Raw genomic sequence first — 14,942 nt, 5'->3', positions numbered from 1 at the left:
AGGTTGAGGCTTTGGCTCGTAGCACAGTTTAATGGCTGTGACTTCCAATGTGGGTCTGGTTTTCTTTATCCTCAGACTTAAAGGAGCCCAGTTTTCATTTGGAAAAGTTGGCTCCAGTATCTTCTGTTAGGTGTGCAGTGCTGGACGGGTGAGAGGGAGTTTTTCACGAGTGGACGTGGCACTGTGTGTGTGTTGAGGTGCTTAAAGCAAGAAAACGCTGTAAGGGGAACAGTTTAGCCTGGGCTTTGGTCGTTTTTCTTAATTTGAGTGCTTGATTTGTGATTGCTAATGTTGGAGTCTTCATCTATTCCATGGGTTTGCTCTAGAAAGGCAGAGCAAAGGAGGTGACACGGCAGGAAGAAATGGACAAGGCAGTGACAAAAGTACCGTCCTTTCCGTAAACAGACCCTGCCCCTTTGTTGTACTTCATGTTACAATAATACAAACAAAACTGACAGACACCCAAACACAACTACCGAACAGCTTCAAACCCACGGGGAGAGGGTGACCTTTCCCAGGCATCAATGTGCGAGCCAGGCTAAAGGCAGCGGGGTCAGGTCCAACACAAACACGCTTGCTTTGCCTATTCCCGGGGCTGCTGCGGCTGGGACAGGTTGTGGGATCGCTGGGGGCCGTTTCATCCCCAGGGAGCTACCGAGGCGAAGGAGAAAGAGGAGGAGGAGGAGGAGTATGAGGAGAGGCTCCCCTGGTCCCCCCGCGCAGGGTGCGGGGGAGGAGGAGGAGAGGCTCCCGCGGCTCCCCTGCCCAAGGTGCCGAGGAGGAGGAGCAGGAGGAGGAGAGGCTCCCCCGGTGCCGGGAGGAGGAAGGAGGAGCAGGAGGAGGAGAGGCTCCCCCGGTGCCGGGAGGAGGAGGAGGAGAAGGAGGAGGAGAAGCTCCCCCAGTGCCGGGAGGAGGAAGGAGGAGGAGGAGGAGGAGAAGGAGAAGCTCCCCCGGTGCCGGGAGGAGGAGGAGGAGGAGAAGCTCCCCCGGTGCCGGGAGGAGGAGGAGGAGGAGAAGCTCCCCCGGTGCCGGGAGGAGGAAGGAGGGCGCCGCGCTGCCCGGGGCGGGGCGGGGCGGGGGGCGGGCGGGCTGCGGCGCGGAGCTGCCGCTTTGTCTGCGGGCAAAGTTTGGCGGCGGGGCGGGGGCCGAGGCGCTGCCCCGGCACCTGCCGAGGGGCGGGCGGGCAGAGCCCGCTGCGCTGCTGCCGCCGCGGGGCCATGGGCGCCCCGAGCGCCGCCTGGGCCACGCTGAGCCTCCTCGGCGCTGCGCTGGCCGCCGCCGCCTCCTCAGGTGAGTCGTAGCGCCGGGCGCGTCGCCGTCCCGCGGGATTGTCCCTGAGGAGACACCCGGCTCCCAGCCCGCCGTTTCCCGCGGGGTTCGGGTGGGCTTTCCCCGCCGCTCTCCATCCCCGCTCCCCGGCCCCGGCCCGGGCGGGGGGGTCCGCCTCCGTCCCACGCCATTTTGGCGGCCTCTCCTCGGGCGAGGTGAGTGGCACCGGGGCGAGGCGGTGCCCGCGCCCGGCCCTTCCCGCGGCTCTTCCCCGCCGGTGGGTGCCCGGGAGCGGCCGTGGAGCGCCGGGGATGGAGGAGCGTGTCCCGCCTCGGCCGTCGCGGGGCTGCCCCTCACGGCGGGCGGGAAGGCAGCGCAGGACAGCAGGGAGCCAGTGCCCAGGTGAGGGGGCTTGTTACCCCGCAAGCGGCTGGTGAGGGCTTCGGTTGTCCGAACCCACAGAAACCACCCCGTGCCCGTGCGGGAGGGGGCACAGAGCCGGCCCGCAGCCCTCACACGCCCCACGGGTGCCGGTGTCCGTGGGCAGGGCTCGGGAATGCTGCGGTGGGAGCTGGGCATTGCCTGGGATGCGAGGGGAGCTGCGGGGAGCGGGCACCCGTGTTTTAAGTAGGATTCATCCGAATGGGATTCAGTTGAATTCGGCTGAATGCAACTTGCTGTGTGTGTGGATGTCGCTGCGAGGGTGCTCGGGGGGGGGAACCAGGCGTCGGTGTCTTCGTGGTGTTCTGGACAGAGCTGTGGCAAGGACAAGGTTATGCGATGCTGCCACTCAAAAGCTGCTTCGGTGTGTGCGAGGCAGGACCATCATTTGCAGGATCATTTTCAGGTGTGCTTTGCAACAGGTGTCGGTCACCCTGGGGACTGGGGGCTGCGTGGAAAATGAGGGCGCTGTAACGAGAGTTGCTCGATGTGTGTGTGATGTCCTTGGCTTGCTCACAATGGAGAATAAAAATCAGAGGTATTTAAGGATTTTCCAAGTCCTGCAAAGTTGGGTTGTATCTTAGTGTCCCCCTTGGTAACTTGTGAGGGAGGGAAAAACGTCTCTGCCCTCTTTAGAGAAGGATTAGACTTTGTGAGTTTGCTTTCTAGTCCTGTATAGTCCTTATTCTGTGCTCTGGCCCCGGAGGGGATGAGCACACTGATACTTTTAAGGAACTATAGCTGTGAGTGAGCTAAAAAAAAAAAGCAGCCAGCCCACGGGGGGTAAAACATGTGAGTTGTGCTGTTTTTGACCAACTGGTATTAAGTTGTTCGTGGCTTTTTGTCCCCACGTGCCTCCCAACAGTATGTGACCTTGTGTTTTGCACTGGATTTTGAGGTGCAGCTGCACGATGAACCTTGAAGTTATCCTCTCTTGCTGAAAGGAAAGCTATCTGCTGAATTTGAGAGGCACATGATTGGGCTCTTGTGGCTCATCTTGGCAAGGGAAAATAATTCCCAGTGGTGCCTCCGTGGTCTCTTGCAGCTGAGCTGAAGACGGGCTCGAAGGAGGAGCTTTTGGTTCGAAGCAGTGTTAGCTCCCAGGTTTTCTGTACAGATTTGTCTGATATGCATTTCTTGGGAAACAACACTCTTTGACAAGGAAATTCTTACTTCTCCGGGGGGTCCCTCAAGGCAGCCTTTCCCGCGTTCTCTTCCCTTTTCATCTCCGAGTTTCTTGGGCTGCTTCTGGTTACACATTCCTGTCACGTTTTCAGGAGGCAGATCTGTGTAGTTGTTCAAGAACAACTGTTTTCCCAGCAAATCAATGGAAGAGCTGTCATTCAGCTTATTCCTGGTTTTATTTCCTACCCTTTTATGTGATTATTGAAGTAGAATATGCAAAGTGTGCTTGGATGGGCGCCTGTCTCTCTCCCTGGCTCGGAGAACCTTTCTCTCAGCCAGCAGCGAGGACAGGGAAATCTGAAGCAAGAGGAGCCCCTGTGAGCTTGTCCTGTTGTGCATGGAGGAGTGATTTAGGAGTGGCAACTCGGGTTGGCTCTTCTCACCATTATTTTGGCAGCCTCCCCTTTTGTATGTGCCTTGTCTGTGCCTCTCTTGAGCCTGTCGCTTACCCAGGGGTTGCCCAGCTGGCCCCAAACTGCATTTTCCTGGTGGCTGGCGAGTGCATGGCCAGAGGTGGCTGCTCAGCACTGCTTGTGCTGTGCCAGAGCAGGTTCACTGGGGACTGTGCTGCTGTCACTGGTTTCTAACCTGTTTTTATTTTCCTTTGCTCCCTCAGGTGCCTGCGTCTACCACGGCCTCTCATTTGAGGTAGGTAAAGGCTCACACGTGTTTTGCCGGGGAAAGGTTTGAGAAGGTGCTGTTGAACTTGAGTGTAGTCCTTGATTTTTGTCACCCCTGCAACTGGGGTGCAGGTCACAGCTCTGTCAGTCTGCTGGAAAACAGCAGGGGAGTAGCTACTGCCTGTGTCTATCTGGGGCTCCTTTGGCCAGCGTGTGAAAAGATGTGATGTGGGATATTTCCAGGTTCTTGGAAGCCATGTGAGTGACAGATATCCAGTCCTAGGCACGATAGAGGTGATGCTTTGTAAAATGTAATGCCAGGATGTGTGTTTCTTTCCCTGAATTAATGACAACAGCTCAACACCTTTTCCTCTCAGCTGGTCACAGCGAGTCCTGTGCATAAAGGTGAGTCTCTCCTTTATAAACCCAACATCTTTCCTTCTCTAGTGTCTCTCTTTGCGTGTACATAACCCATGAATGACTTTGTACGAGAATCACGGTTTTTAAGAATTTATGAGCAGTGTTTTGCTCTGTAACACTGGTCTGCCTTGCTCGGGTACTTCTGGCTAAAAAGGAAACGGCTGAGCAACTTTGTGTGTCTCTGGAATGCTTCTGGACCTGCCTCCAGTCCCACAGCAGGCTGGCTCAGGGATTTGTTAGCACAGGCAGGGAGGCAGCAGCTGTCTGGGGTTCTATTTCTCTTGGAGCAAGGCGGGCTGTGTGCTCTGTGTGTGTGACACACGGCCACTGGGCACTGTGGAAACAGCTGGTGGCAGGGCTTTGCCCTTTGCCCTTCCAGTGTGGACTTGGGGGCTTGGAAGCTTTTCTGCTCCCAAGAGGGGAATTGCTGGAGGCGAGTGTTTTTGCTGGGTGGACTGGGAGGAAGTTGAAGCAGGCTAAGTGTGTTTGCTCCCTTTAATGAGGTACAGTGGAAGGTCTTGACAGCCACGGGACTGTTTAAAGATTCCAGCTGGAGTGAACTGGATGGCAGGACTCTTCCTGCTGAGCACTGCTGGGTTGGCAAGTGAGGGGTTCATGTCCCTCATTACCAAAGATGTTTGTTCCCTTTTGTGTTTTTCTGATGTTTCGGGGTTTGTTTTTTTTTTCTCTGCTCTTTCTTTCACTGCTGCTGTGTGTTTGAAATGCTGCTGTGGGTGTCTCTAGTATCATTTGTACGTAAGGACTGAGGTTATATTCTAGGTTAGGTCATTCCTGTTTGAAAAAACTTGCTCCCAGTATCCTTGAGTTGGTGTTTAGCGCTGTATTTAGTGAGGTTATTGTGTGTTTATTAATAAATGACTGCAGCTGTTGTCTTTAGCCCAAGAGGGCTGCTCTGCAGTAAACCTGGGGGCAGACACGAAGGTGATACAGGACACCTGTGGCACTTACAGAGCTGGTCACAACCTCCAAGAGGAACCTGTAGCAACTCCTTTGGTGTCTTAAACTATGGTTAGAAACACTGCTTCCTTTCAGTGTCTCCTCTTAGCCAGGATTTTTCTCCATGTTTTCGTGCAGAGGAGGCCACCAAGATTAGAGGGATGGAGCAGCTCTGCTGCGAGGAAAGGCTGAGAAAATTGGGATTGTTCAGCCTGGGGAAGAGAAGGCTTCAGTGTGACCTAATTGTGGCCTGAAGGGAGCCTAAAAGAAAGATGAGGAGGGACATTTTACAAGAACCTGGAGTGACAGGACAGGGGGAAATGGCTTCACACTGACAGGGCAGGATTAGATGGGATATTAGGAAGAAATTCTTCCCTGTGAGGTTGGTGAGGCCCTGGCACAGGTTGCCCAGAGAAGCTGTGGCTGCCCCATCCCTGGAAGTGTCCAAGGCCAGGTTGGATGGGGCTTGGAGCATCCTGTGCTAGTGGCAGGTGTCCCTGCCTGTGGCAGGGGGTGGGACTGCATGATCTTTAAGGTCCCTTCCAGCCCAGGCCATGCTGTGTTTCTGCTGTGTTCCTGGGTTTTTGTAGGAATGCCGTTTGCCGCAGAGGTCTCTGAAGTCGCTTGGAAAATCCTTGGTGCATAAATCAGACATTTAAGTGTAGTGGTGCAGGCACTGCAGAGTTGCTCAAACTGTTAACGCTGCAAAAGTTCTGCATTTTGTTTGACTGACTTGGCTCCTCGTGCGTCCAGGGTCAGCTTGTGTTCATGGCTTTCCTCTGAGGAAAAACACCTTCTCTGGGTGTGATTTCCACCTGTGTGGAGGTGGTTGATGTTCCTCCTTCTGGGTTCACCTTTGAGGGAGTTTTCAGATCCACACAACCAGCACAGCAGCTTCCTTTACTTAGCAAGGAAGAAAATACACGGTATTTTTTCTTAGCCGAAGGGCACATTTGTGCCTCTCTGAAAGTGTGGGAGGTGTTGATCAAATCCACAGCTGGCTTGTGTCAGGAGGAGTTTTCAGCCCTGGGAAAAGGGGAGTGGAACACAGGGCTGTGAATTAAGGTGGCTTAAATGGCAAGTGTGAGTTGATAAATGACCTGGTGGCTGGTAGACACTTGAAAAAGTCCAGCTGAGCAACCTCCAGGACACTTTCATTTTGTCCTTGTTAAAACATGGATGTTGCCTATGGCACCAGCTGCTGGTAATGCACATAAGGATAAATTTCTGCACTGACATATTCTTTTGGAAGTTTTCTGAGACACAAATATGGCTTTTTTTTTTTTTTAAACACTATAAAGCACTAAAGAAGCTTTTCTGAAAGGAAATGTTTTTAATCTTGGGGTTGGAATGAAAATTATGAACAGAATAAAAAGCCCTAACTTAATCCACAAAGTGTGAGCCAGCTGCTTGCTCGGCTTCAGAGCTGTTTTTTAAGTCATTTGGCTTATTTAGCTCATATCAGTGACAATAAACCAGTTTGAAGTATCTGATGTGACCGACTGCACATCCTTATTCATTCAAGTGTCCCTTTAAATCTGATAAATTCGGTAACATCTCGTGGTTACCTGTGTACATTTAGTTGTCAGAAGTTTAAAGAAAGCCTGATTTGATGCTTTTTAAATCAAATTTCCATTTCCATCTATAGCTTGTGCTGGACAGAAATGAGAGGGGAAAGGTAATAAATAAAAAATGATGGTTTTTTCCCCCCCCAGTTTTTAAGTCTCCCACTGCAGATAGCTTCTACTCTGAATAAATTTAGTGACTATGTAAAATAAATGTTAGCAGGTGCAGAGCACTTCTGGATAGGGAACCTTTCAAATTAGCAGTGGAAAATGAGCCTCATTTCAATTTCTTTAGAAGGAATAACAAGTTACTACTGAAAAATGAGATCAGAAGCGAAGATTTCAGTTGAAAGGTTTGCTTGTTAACTCTTACAACGGTCAAGATGCTTTTGTTTTTAAATAATGTGATTTGAGTGCCACTGTTTAGCCTGGGGCTACATCCTCTTGGTGTACATGAATGCTGTGCAGTTAAGGTTTATTAATATAATAATGAGACGCTTCTCATGCAGCAAATCTCTTCTGCTCACGGGTTTCAGAAAGCTGGGATCAACTGAGGCTCCAAAATAAAAGTGCTTTTTGAACCAAGCGTGTGCTGCACGTGTGTTCTTTCTTTGTTTTGCTCGAAAACAGCAGTGAAATGTAGAGGAATGGGGGTGGGCTCTCGATTTCGTGGGACCAGGTAAAAGAAGCTCAGGGGCAAGGTAAGGATTTTTTCTCCCACGGGTGGATTCTTGTCCCTTGATCAGTAAAAGAGTTGGTTTTAATATGAAGTTATCTTTCTTTTTTGTCTTTGTGGTTCTAAATGTCGCTTTCTGGTCTGAGAAAACGATCCCTCACGTGGTAAGGACCCGGAGCGCAGCACAGCTGGGAGTTGGGATGGTCTGGAATTATCACACGGTTCCTTGCAGCAGCTTGGACCCGGTGAACACTGATGACACGCAGTAAAAACTGGAGGATTAATTAGGTTATATATCACAGTAGACAGGGTTTGATGCAGTACATACCCCTGAGGAAGGGCTCTTCCTTGCCACATTTCCCGTGAGCAAACAGCGGTGGGCACAAGTGGTGAGAGATACACTGATGCAGCACCAGCTTTGTGTGTCTGGGAGCAGCGCATCGGCTGGTGGAGACACTCCTGGTGTCTCCAGGTGCTGCTCCCTGGGAGTAGCTGTGTCCCTTTCCATGAGGTGTCCAAGTAGGGATGAGGCAGATTTTCCTGCATCAAGCACTGTGCCTTGACTTACCCTGGTGCAGCTGAAGCACAAAGCCAGTGTGTCTCGGCTTACCCTGAGGGTGTTTCTCTGCCCTGCTCGCCCAGTGGGCTGCAAGTACACTGAATTTATCATCCACTTCCCTCCTCTTCAACCCTTGTGGTGTCTGTGGTTTCTCACAGCACACTCCCTGGTCAGAAGTTGTTCCTTTTCCCTCCTTTTTTTGGATATCATATTCCAGCAGCCCAGGGCCCAGCAGTAAAGTCACGGTCCTTCTCAGTCATCCGTGTGTGTTTAAGAACAGTGTTTGGCCCCAGAATCCATGGGATGCTCTTCCCAGGCAGTCACACATAGTGTTTTTGGCAAGAAGAGGTTCTGAAACAGCTCCTCTTTGCTTTGGATGGCACAAAAGGTACGTGGAAAAATTGATAAACTCCAAGGGGCAACTCTGGGGGTTGTGGGGCTTTTTGAGCTTTAATTGGAGACTCACTGCTGTCCACAAGGACTTCTCCTTGGAGGTGGGAGTGTCTGCTGGCTGCAGTGTTCTGCTCCAGGGGTCTTCCCTCTCTGTCCTCCGTCCTGGCTGGTGAAAGACTCGTGCTTTAATCTCCCCTGTGTCATGGGAGGTGATCTGGCATCGGCTTTATTTGGAGATCAGGGTCTTTACAAGGGCTGCCCTGTTCCACATTTTCCGTTCCAGTGAGTTCCCGGATGGTGGCTGTTCAACCACCAGCGCTGACTTAAGTAGATGATTAACATTTAATGCCCCAGTTAGAGGAGCTGTGTGCCAGAGCCTTGGCAGGAGATGTTGGGCTCCTCATGGATTCATTCACCAGGACGACAATTTCACAATTACACAGCGTTTAGAAATTTCACAGGTCATTGTGCCTTCCGTCTTTCAGGGTGCATTTGAAGAGCTTTCATAGGAAATAATACCTTGTAATTTGTCTTTTACTTTTTCTTTGTAAATGCCCATCATGCAAAATCTCTTCTTCCTTTGCTTGGTCACTTCCTCGTTCCTTCCCTTTCCTCAACCCTTTCAAAACCTTGATCAGGATTCCCGTTTGCATTTTCTCCTTAGAGGAGGGGCTGTGGTGTCTGATGAATTGATAAGAAAAATTATAGAAATCAGGTTTTGCCAGTGGAAAAAGCATATAATGCGCTTCCAGTCCCTGTGAGACAGCAGGTTCTTTACACATGGATTTCTTCTGGATATGTGAATACAGGATGGTTGTGTTACTGATGTCTCCTAGTGGGGAATCTGAGTTGTTTGTGACTGTTTGATTGGATCTAATAGGTAAAACCAGAAATGATGTGAAGAAAAGGAAAATAGCTAAGATAACTGAGGAAGGTGGATCCCCAACTCTTGTTGGCATTGACTGGAAATTGGGCACTTTGCTCTGTACTAGTGCTGGCACATTTGCCAGCCCAAGATGTGTTTGAGACCTTGTTCTTCATCCTCAAAACATCTTGGGTGAAGAAATTCCGAGGAACTGAATGTCTCCTCAGGCTTTTGAAATAGATTATTAGTGTTCTAATCCATCATAAACCTTAGGCACTGGTGTCTGGACAGTGGTCCCATGTGGAATTTATCATCTTCCAGGTTGGTTTCACTGCATTTCCCCCCCCCTTTTTTTTTTCTTCTCCTTAAATAACTCCTGTCCCCATCAGAAATGTGGTTATAGTTCAATTAATTGATTCAGTGTTGTCCAGGATAAATCATTCCCTGAGCCTGTTCAGCAAACATCAGCTCTCCAGTTGGTGCTGTTCTAACTGCTGCATTCACAAGGAGCCCAAGATATTCCTTTCAGGAACACAAAAAAATCCCAAATCTGAAGCTTTCCCAGATGGGAGCGTTGATTTCACGTCAGCACTCGGACCTGTCAGGAAGTGGCTGCCAAGAGCCGCGTGGGGCTCAGAAGTTTATGGTGCCGGGATGCTGGTGTTTCTGCCAGGCATATTAAACAGCTCCTGGTGGGAATGCAGGCAGCAAACTTCCATTGGGAGACTGCTGTAGTTCTCCTGCTGCTGTGGTTTATTGTTGAGCCGTAGATTAAGGAGCCCCGTTAGGATAAAACACCGGGTTTTGTAATCACCGCCGCGGCTCCAGGATCATCCCGTAACGAATCCTCTGATGAACCCCGGGAGCTCAGCATCCAGAGCATCTTTGTGTTCCCAGCTGCCATGCTGCAGCTAAAGGAGAGTCCTGGGCTCTGTGTTTCTGAGGATCAGCGAGGGGAAATAACCTCTCCCTCCTCCCCCAAAGGATAAATCTCGAGCACGATTCCTTCCCGGAGTAATTTGAATAATTTTAAGCCAGATGTTTTGTTCCTCAAAACTGAACAGAAGAGTAGTTTCCCAACCTGCTTGATGTGTTTTGTGGAGATGAAAATGAAACTTCTTGCAGGCTCAGAACTGGGAAATGTTAATTTAAGTGTAATAAATTTTCAGGGATGTGGACAGGAGCTGAAAGTCGGGGTCTTGCAGTGAGATGGCAAAGATAGGGAACTTGGGGTGGAGGCAAAGTTGTCACTACTGACATGCCAGGAGCCAGTGCTCAGTTAGGGGGTGCAGTAAATCCTTTCATCCTCTGAGCCTGGAAGAATGATTTCAGGGGAAAACAGGAGCAAACTTGTTAGCAATTTTTCTCCACATTTTTTTTGCAGCTTTATAGATTCCTCTATATATGCAAAAAGCCTGATCTTCTGTTGTACATGAGAAGTTAGTTTACTGTGGAATTCTCAGAGTAAGAGTGACCTGGTACATTTTTATTGCAAGGGATTATTTTTTCTGTGGTTGTTTTGAGAATCGGAATTTTAAGTGTTCCATGGGTCTGGTTTTAAATAGGAAGCACTTAAAAAAATTGCATCTACTCCTTTCTATCTCAATTTGCCAGTGAAAATGTGGGATCACCGTGCTTATGGAAGGGGAATCTAAAAGTGCCTCCGTCTGCCATTATGTGGAAACCTCCCAAACTAAAAATGAATCGTGTGCTTCCATTAAGTGACATAAGGAATAGTTCTTAAGTCTCTTTTCCATGAATTTGCCTTAATGCTTTGATTCTTCTGAGCAGAGTTAATTAAGATGACACTGATCCACTGTTTCTTTTGGAAGGTGATGTGGCTTAACAACCCTGTGTATGTCCTGCTTTGGAACTGTGCAGCACAGGGCTTCTCTTAGTCGTAGGATCCTTTCCAGGCAGTTTCAGAGGGATTTGCTGGCTTTGGGAGAGTGGTGAGACCTCTGGATCTCCTCACTCTTTGGAGAGGAGTGTGCTGGAGTTGCCACGGATCCATCCATCTCCTCTGACCTCATTCTGTGGGAGAAGATCTAAGCTCACAAGATATAAGAGTGTCAGTTCTCCTTCTCGCTTCAGGCAGAGAAATATCTGTGAGATCAGAGGCAAGCCTCTTGAATTCCCAAGGAGAAGGCGTCATCCATGATATTTTTTGCATCTTAGGAGTGGGCTGTGCAGTTGTGATGCTTTTCCTTGTCCTTTTATCCACTTGGCATTTCTATCTCGTGAAATCTGGCTGTGGGTACCTGCTGTGTCCAGGCTGCCAGGAGCATTGATTTGTGATGTGAAGCCCTCTCAGCACCATTTTTTGAATTATTAACATGATGCTAATTTCCCTAATAATAATAGGAACTGTTAGTGTCAAAAGTAAACTGGGAGTGGTGCTTTCTACACAGAATGTTTCTGCTGGGCTTTCACTGCTTGACAGCAAGGTATCAGCAAGCAGTTCTTGATGCTTTTGAGCCCGTGGCTTTGTTAAGAATGTGCAGGATTAAAATCTAGCACAGGGGACCCCGCAGCTGTTCATTAATATCTGATCATTTCCCTCCTTTTAGTCTTGCATGGGAACATGGGTTTTGTTCTGCAGGTACCAGCCAGGGGGCTGATCCGACCTTCAAGGTCATATCTTTTCCTCAGCGTCCTGTTTACACAGATGCCTTCGTTGGCCTCTGCAAATAGCTGCTAAATCCACATGTTGGGGCTGGGGGGATGATAATTCCTCATCTGGCAGCTTCCCCGAGCAACCTCCTTCTTAAAATCAGCAGCAGTCCTGTGTGAGAGGCGCAGTGAGGTCTCTAGACTTAATATTTTTAGTGCATTCTGCGTGATGCCAGAGTGTTTTTAACCTCTACTGAAGTCATTTCATGCTTCTGTAATTCATTGGGTTTTCAGTGTATTTATAGAGGCTGTTTTTTCGAGCACTGCAGCAGAAGTGATGGGAGCATCTGGTTAAATCCATCACGTCTTGTACAACAACCTCTGAGCGGCTGTTTGATGAAATAGAGGGAAAATAACCTTGGTAATTGAGCCTTTCCCCCTTTTAGATGATTACACCAGTATTTTGAAGGCTTTAGATATTTAATATCATTAGAGTGCCATAAGTGTCACTGAAACCACATCAGTCAGCAGTGACATCTGAAACAACAGAGCCGCGTCTCAGCTCACGCTCAGACCCTCGGCTGTGCCGATGTGGAAGCAGGAAAGCTGTGATCTGCTGGGATTCCTATTTGGGAGCCTCCCTGAGATGGTGTTGACAGCAGCATCTGTGTGGAGTGACAGAGCAGGGCTGTGTGAGGAGCGTTGGGCAGGTCACAAAAATGAGGAATATCCTCCCTTGTGCTGGCACGGAGAACGGATCTCGTGCTTCATCTTTCGGTCTCCGGAAAGCGATGCCCGAGTGATTTGAGTGGGGTTTGTGGGCTTGCCAGTTTGCAGCGTTGCAGAGAAAGCGGAGGTGAGGCCAGAGTCACTTATGGAAACACGGATCAGCACCTTTCTATTTGGGGAGCCCACATTCCTTGAGCCCCGAGCTACTGTAAGTGCTGGAGCTGCTTTGATGTCAGTGGAGCCGGGCATTTTACCAGCTGAGCACTTGACCCTGGCACTGGGTTGGTCACTGAGCTCATTTAATGCATGAGGCAGGGCTGCAGACACTGGTTTACCAGCTGGTGTTTTCCAGGGAGAGCACGGATTTACCTTTAACTCCCCTTGCAGGAGATGTGGAGTAAACCCAGCTGCTGCTCTGTCTCATTTTCTTACCCCATCTTAGTCCTACAGGTGAAGTTCTGGCTCCTGTGAGCCAAACCCCTGCGTGCACACGTAAAGAACTGATTTGGCATTGGATCTGGGTGTTTACAGAGGCATCTGGCTTTGAGGAACGTGCTCAAGCAGATGAGATTCCCTTCCCTTGGCCATCTTCAGGCATCTTAATCCTCGGCTATCCCAGCTGGGAATGGCAGTTGCCTGTGTTACTCTTGTGCTTATGAACCACTTTTGTGGGCCAGGTTAAAGTGAGGGGTGGTGGGAACTGCTTGGGACATGTGTTTTTCAGGGTGTCTGAAGGTTGAGGTTAAGCCAGACACAGCAGCACCAACACTTGTGTTAGGTTGGGGGTGTTGGGGATTGTGTGTAGAGGGAGACTTGTGGGCTTTTGGTGTTCCCCCTCTGCCTTTTTTGGGACCATCCATGACCTACAGCAGCGTGCTGGGATGTGAGTTACCCCACACTCTGCATTAATGCTGGAGCAGTAGTTTCAGTGGGGTTACTCTTACCTAATCAAATGTGCTTATCCAGGCCTCCCCAGGCACTTGGAGTGTTGGAAATCCATCCACACTTTGCCTCTGGCTTCCCTGGGAGCAGCTCCCGGCTGTGCTTTATGTTCATGTCTCTGTTCCCTGGCAAGGCAGTTGCTGTGGCTGCTGAGAAGTCAAATGAGGTCCTTGACTGTGGTTTATTTTTTGCTTGGCACAGTCACTTTGGTCTCTAGGAAGGTAACGATCCCCATGTGCCTGAAGGAATTGGAAAACGGTGTTTTAGGATTCCAAAGAAAACCGTATCCCTCCCCTTCATTTCCCCTTTCTCTTAATCATTTTATAGAGACTTCCAGAGGATTTTCTCATGAGCTTTTGGCCTCCTTGTGTTCCAGTTGGTACTTTATTGACCACGTTGTCCACACAAAATGAGAGCAGTGCAGTGGGACTGGTGTGCTGGAGTCTTTTGTTATCCTTAACGCAGAAAGTAAAAATTCATCAGTGACAAGGGCTTTTTTTCTAGAGGGAAGTTCCTGGGATCTTTCCCTTCTCCCATTCTCTTTTTCCTATTTTCCGTTTTCGTGTGAGCATGTACATGAATAAATAAAAGTTCCTGCAGGCATCATCATTTTTTTGCACTGCACTTTTAAACAGCTGTGCTTCCAGGAGCCTGTTCCCGATTTTGTCACAGACTGAGGGAAGGAAAAAGCCTTTCCACTGTTACCTGTGGACTTCACACTTTCAGTGAAGGCCAGAGTGTAAGTCCTGTAGGAGAAGACAGAGCAACAAAAGGGCACCTGCCCTGAACCTTTGAAGTGTTAAAAGCAGGTGTGCACCTCCTGTGCCAAGCTTTTGAGGAAGGTGTGTGCGCCCTTTAAAAAAGAACAACAGCTTGGAAGCTGATCAAAACAGTGGTTGGTTGTATTTTTGTGCCCTTAGGTTTCCCGGAGATTTATTTTCTGCCAGATGATGTTTTGCTGTTTGTTTCGTGCAGCACTGAAATGTGGGTGTTGGTAAACGCAGTGTTCTGGGTAGTTCCTTGGAACAGCATTAAAGAAAACCCAACCAAACCCTACAGAATTTAGCAAACAAAGGAGGCCGTGCATTTTGTTTTCAAAATGTTGTGTATTTCTTTCGTAGTTTTTTGGTTCAGTTTTTAGACTGGCTCTGATAAACCTGTTAGCTTTGCCGTGGTTGTAGCTGAAGCTGTCTGGGAGAGAAGCGAACACTCCAAGTGCTGTGCCTTGGATCTGTCACTGACACCCCCTCCCAGCAGCAGAGCAAAGTCCCAGCTCCTCTCCCAGCCCAACTGGCCTTTCTGCTCCCAGCTGGAGGTTATCTCTGTGACAATCACGGGCTGGCACTTGTTTGTGCAGGGACTGAGGGGACCCTGAGCCCCTCTGGGCCTCCCAAGCTCTGTAACACACAATAGTAATTATTGGTAAAAGTTGCTGAGGGCAGAGATGCTTCATTTTGTTATCTCCCTTTGAAAGTTTCTTTTTAACTCCATCGTGATTTCCTCAGAGCAGGACACACCTTCCAGCCCTGAGGAGAGGAAATCTCATTTAAGTGAACACTCTGTGGAGAGGTTCAGAAGCTCAGGGCTCGCTCCTCCTTGTTTGTCCCAGCCCAATTGGAGCACTGGAAATGCAAAGCTGGCTTTGCTTTGGAAAGCAGTGATTTATGGTGTGGAGTCAATAAACATGTTTGCACATGACTCCTTTGGG

General features: G+C 49.4%; 1 protein-coding gene across 1 annotated transcript in view; it reads left to right on the top strand.

Moving 5' to 3' along the window:
* Positions 1–1,112: 1,112 nt before the first annotated feature.
* The window catches only part of FRAS1 (Fraser extracellular matrix complex subunit 1), a 99,449-nt gene continuing 85,619 nt past the window's right edge, over positions 1,113–14,942 (top strand). Inside the window, exons 1-2 of the mRNA XM_064651364.1 lie at positions 1,113–1,671; positions 3,512–3,543. Of these exons, the coding sequence (XP_064507434.1) occupies positions 1,581–1,671; positions 3,512–3,543 (123 nt within the window). The 5' untranslated portion in view covers positions 1,113–1,580. The remainder of the gene's footprint in view (positions 1,672–3,511; positions 3,544–14,942) is intronic.

The sequence above is a fragment of the Pseudopipra pipra genome, chromosome 4, assembly GCF_036250125.1.
Source record: "Pseudopipra pipra isolate bDixPip1 chromosome 4, bDixPip1.hap1, whole genome shotgun sequence".
NCBI classification, from domain to species: Eukaryota; Metazoa; Chordata; class Aves; order Passeriformes; family Pipridae; genus Pseudopipra; species Pseudopipra pipra.
The sequence above is the reverse complement of the archived record's forward strand: the minus strand, read 5'-3'. Positions and strand labels throughout refer to the sequence as shown.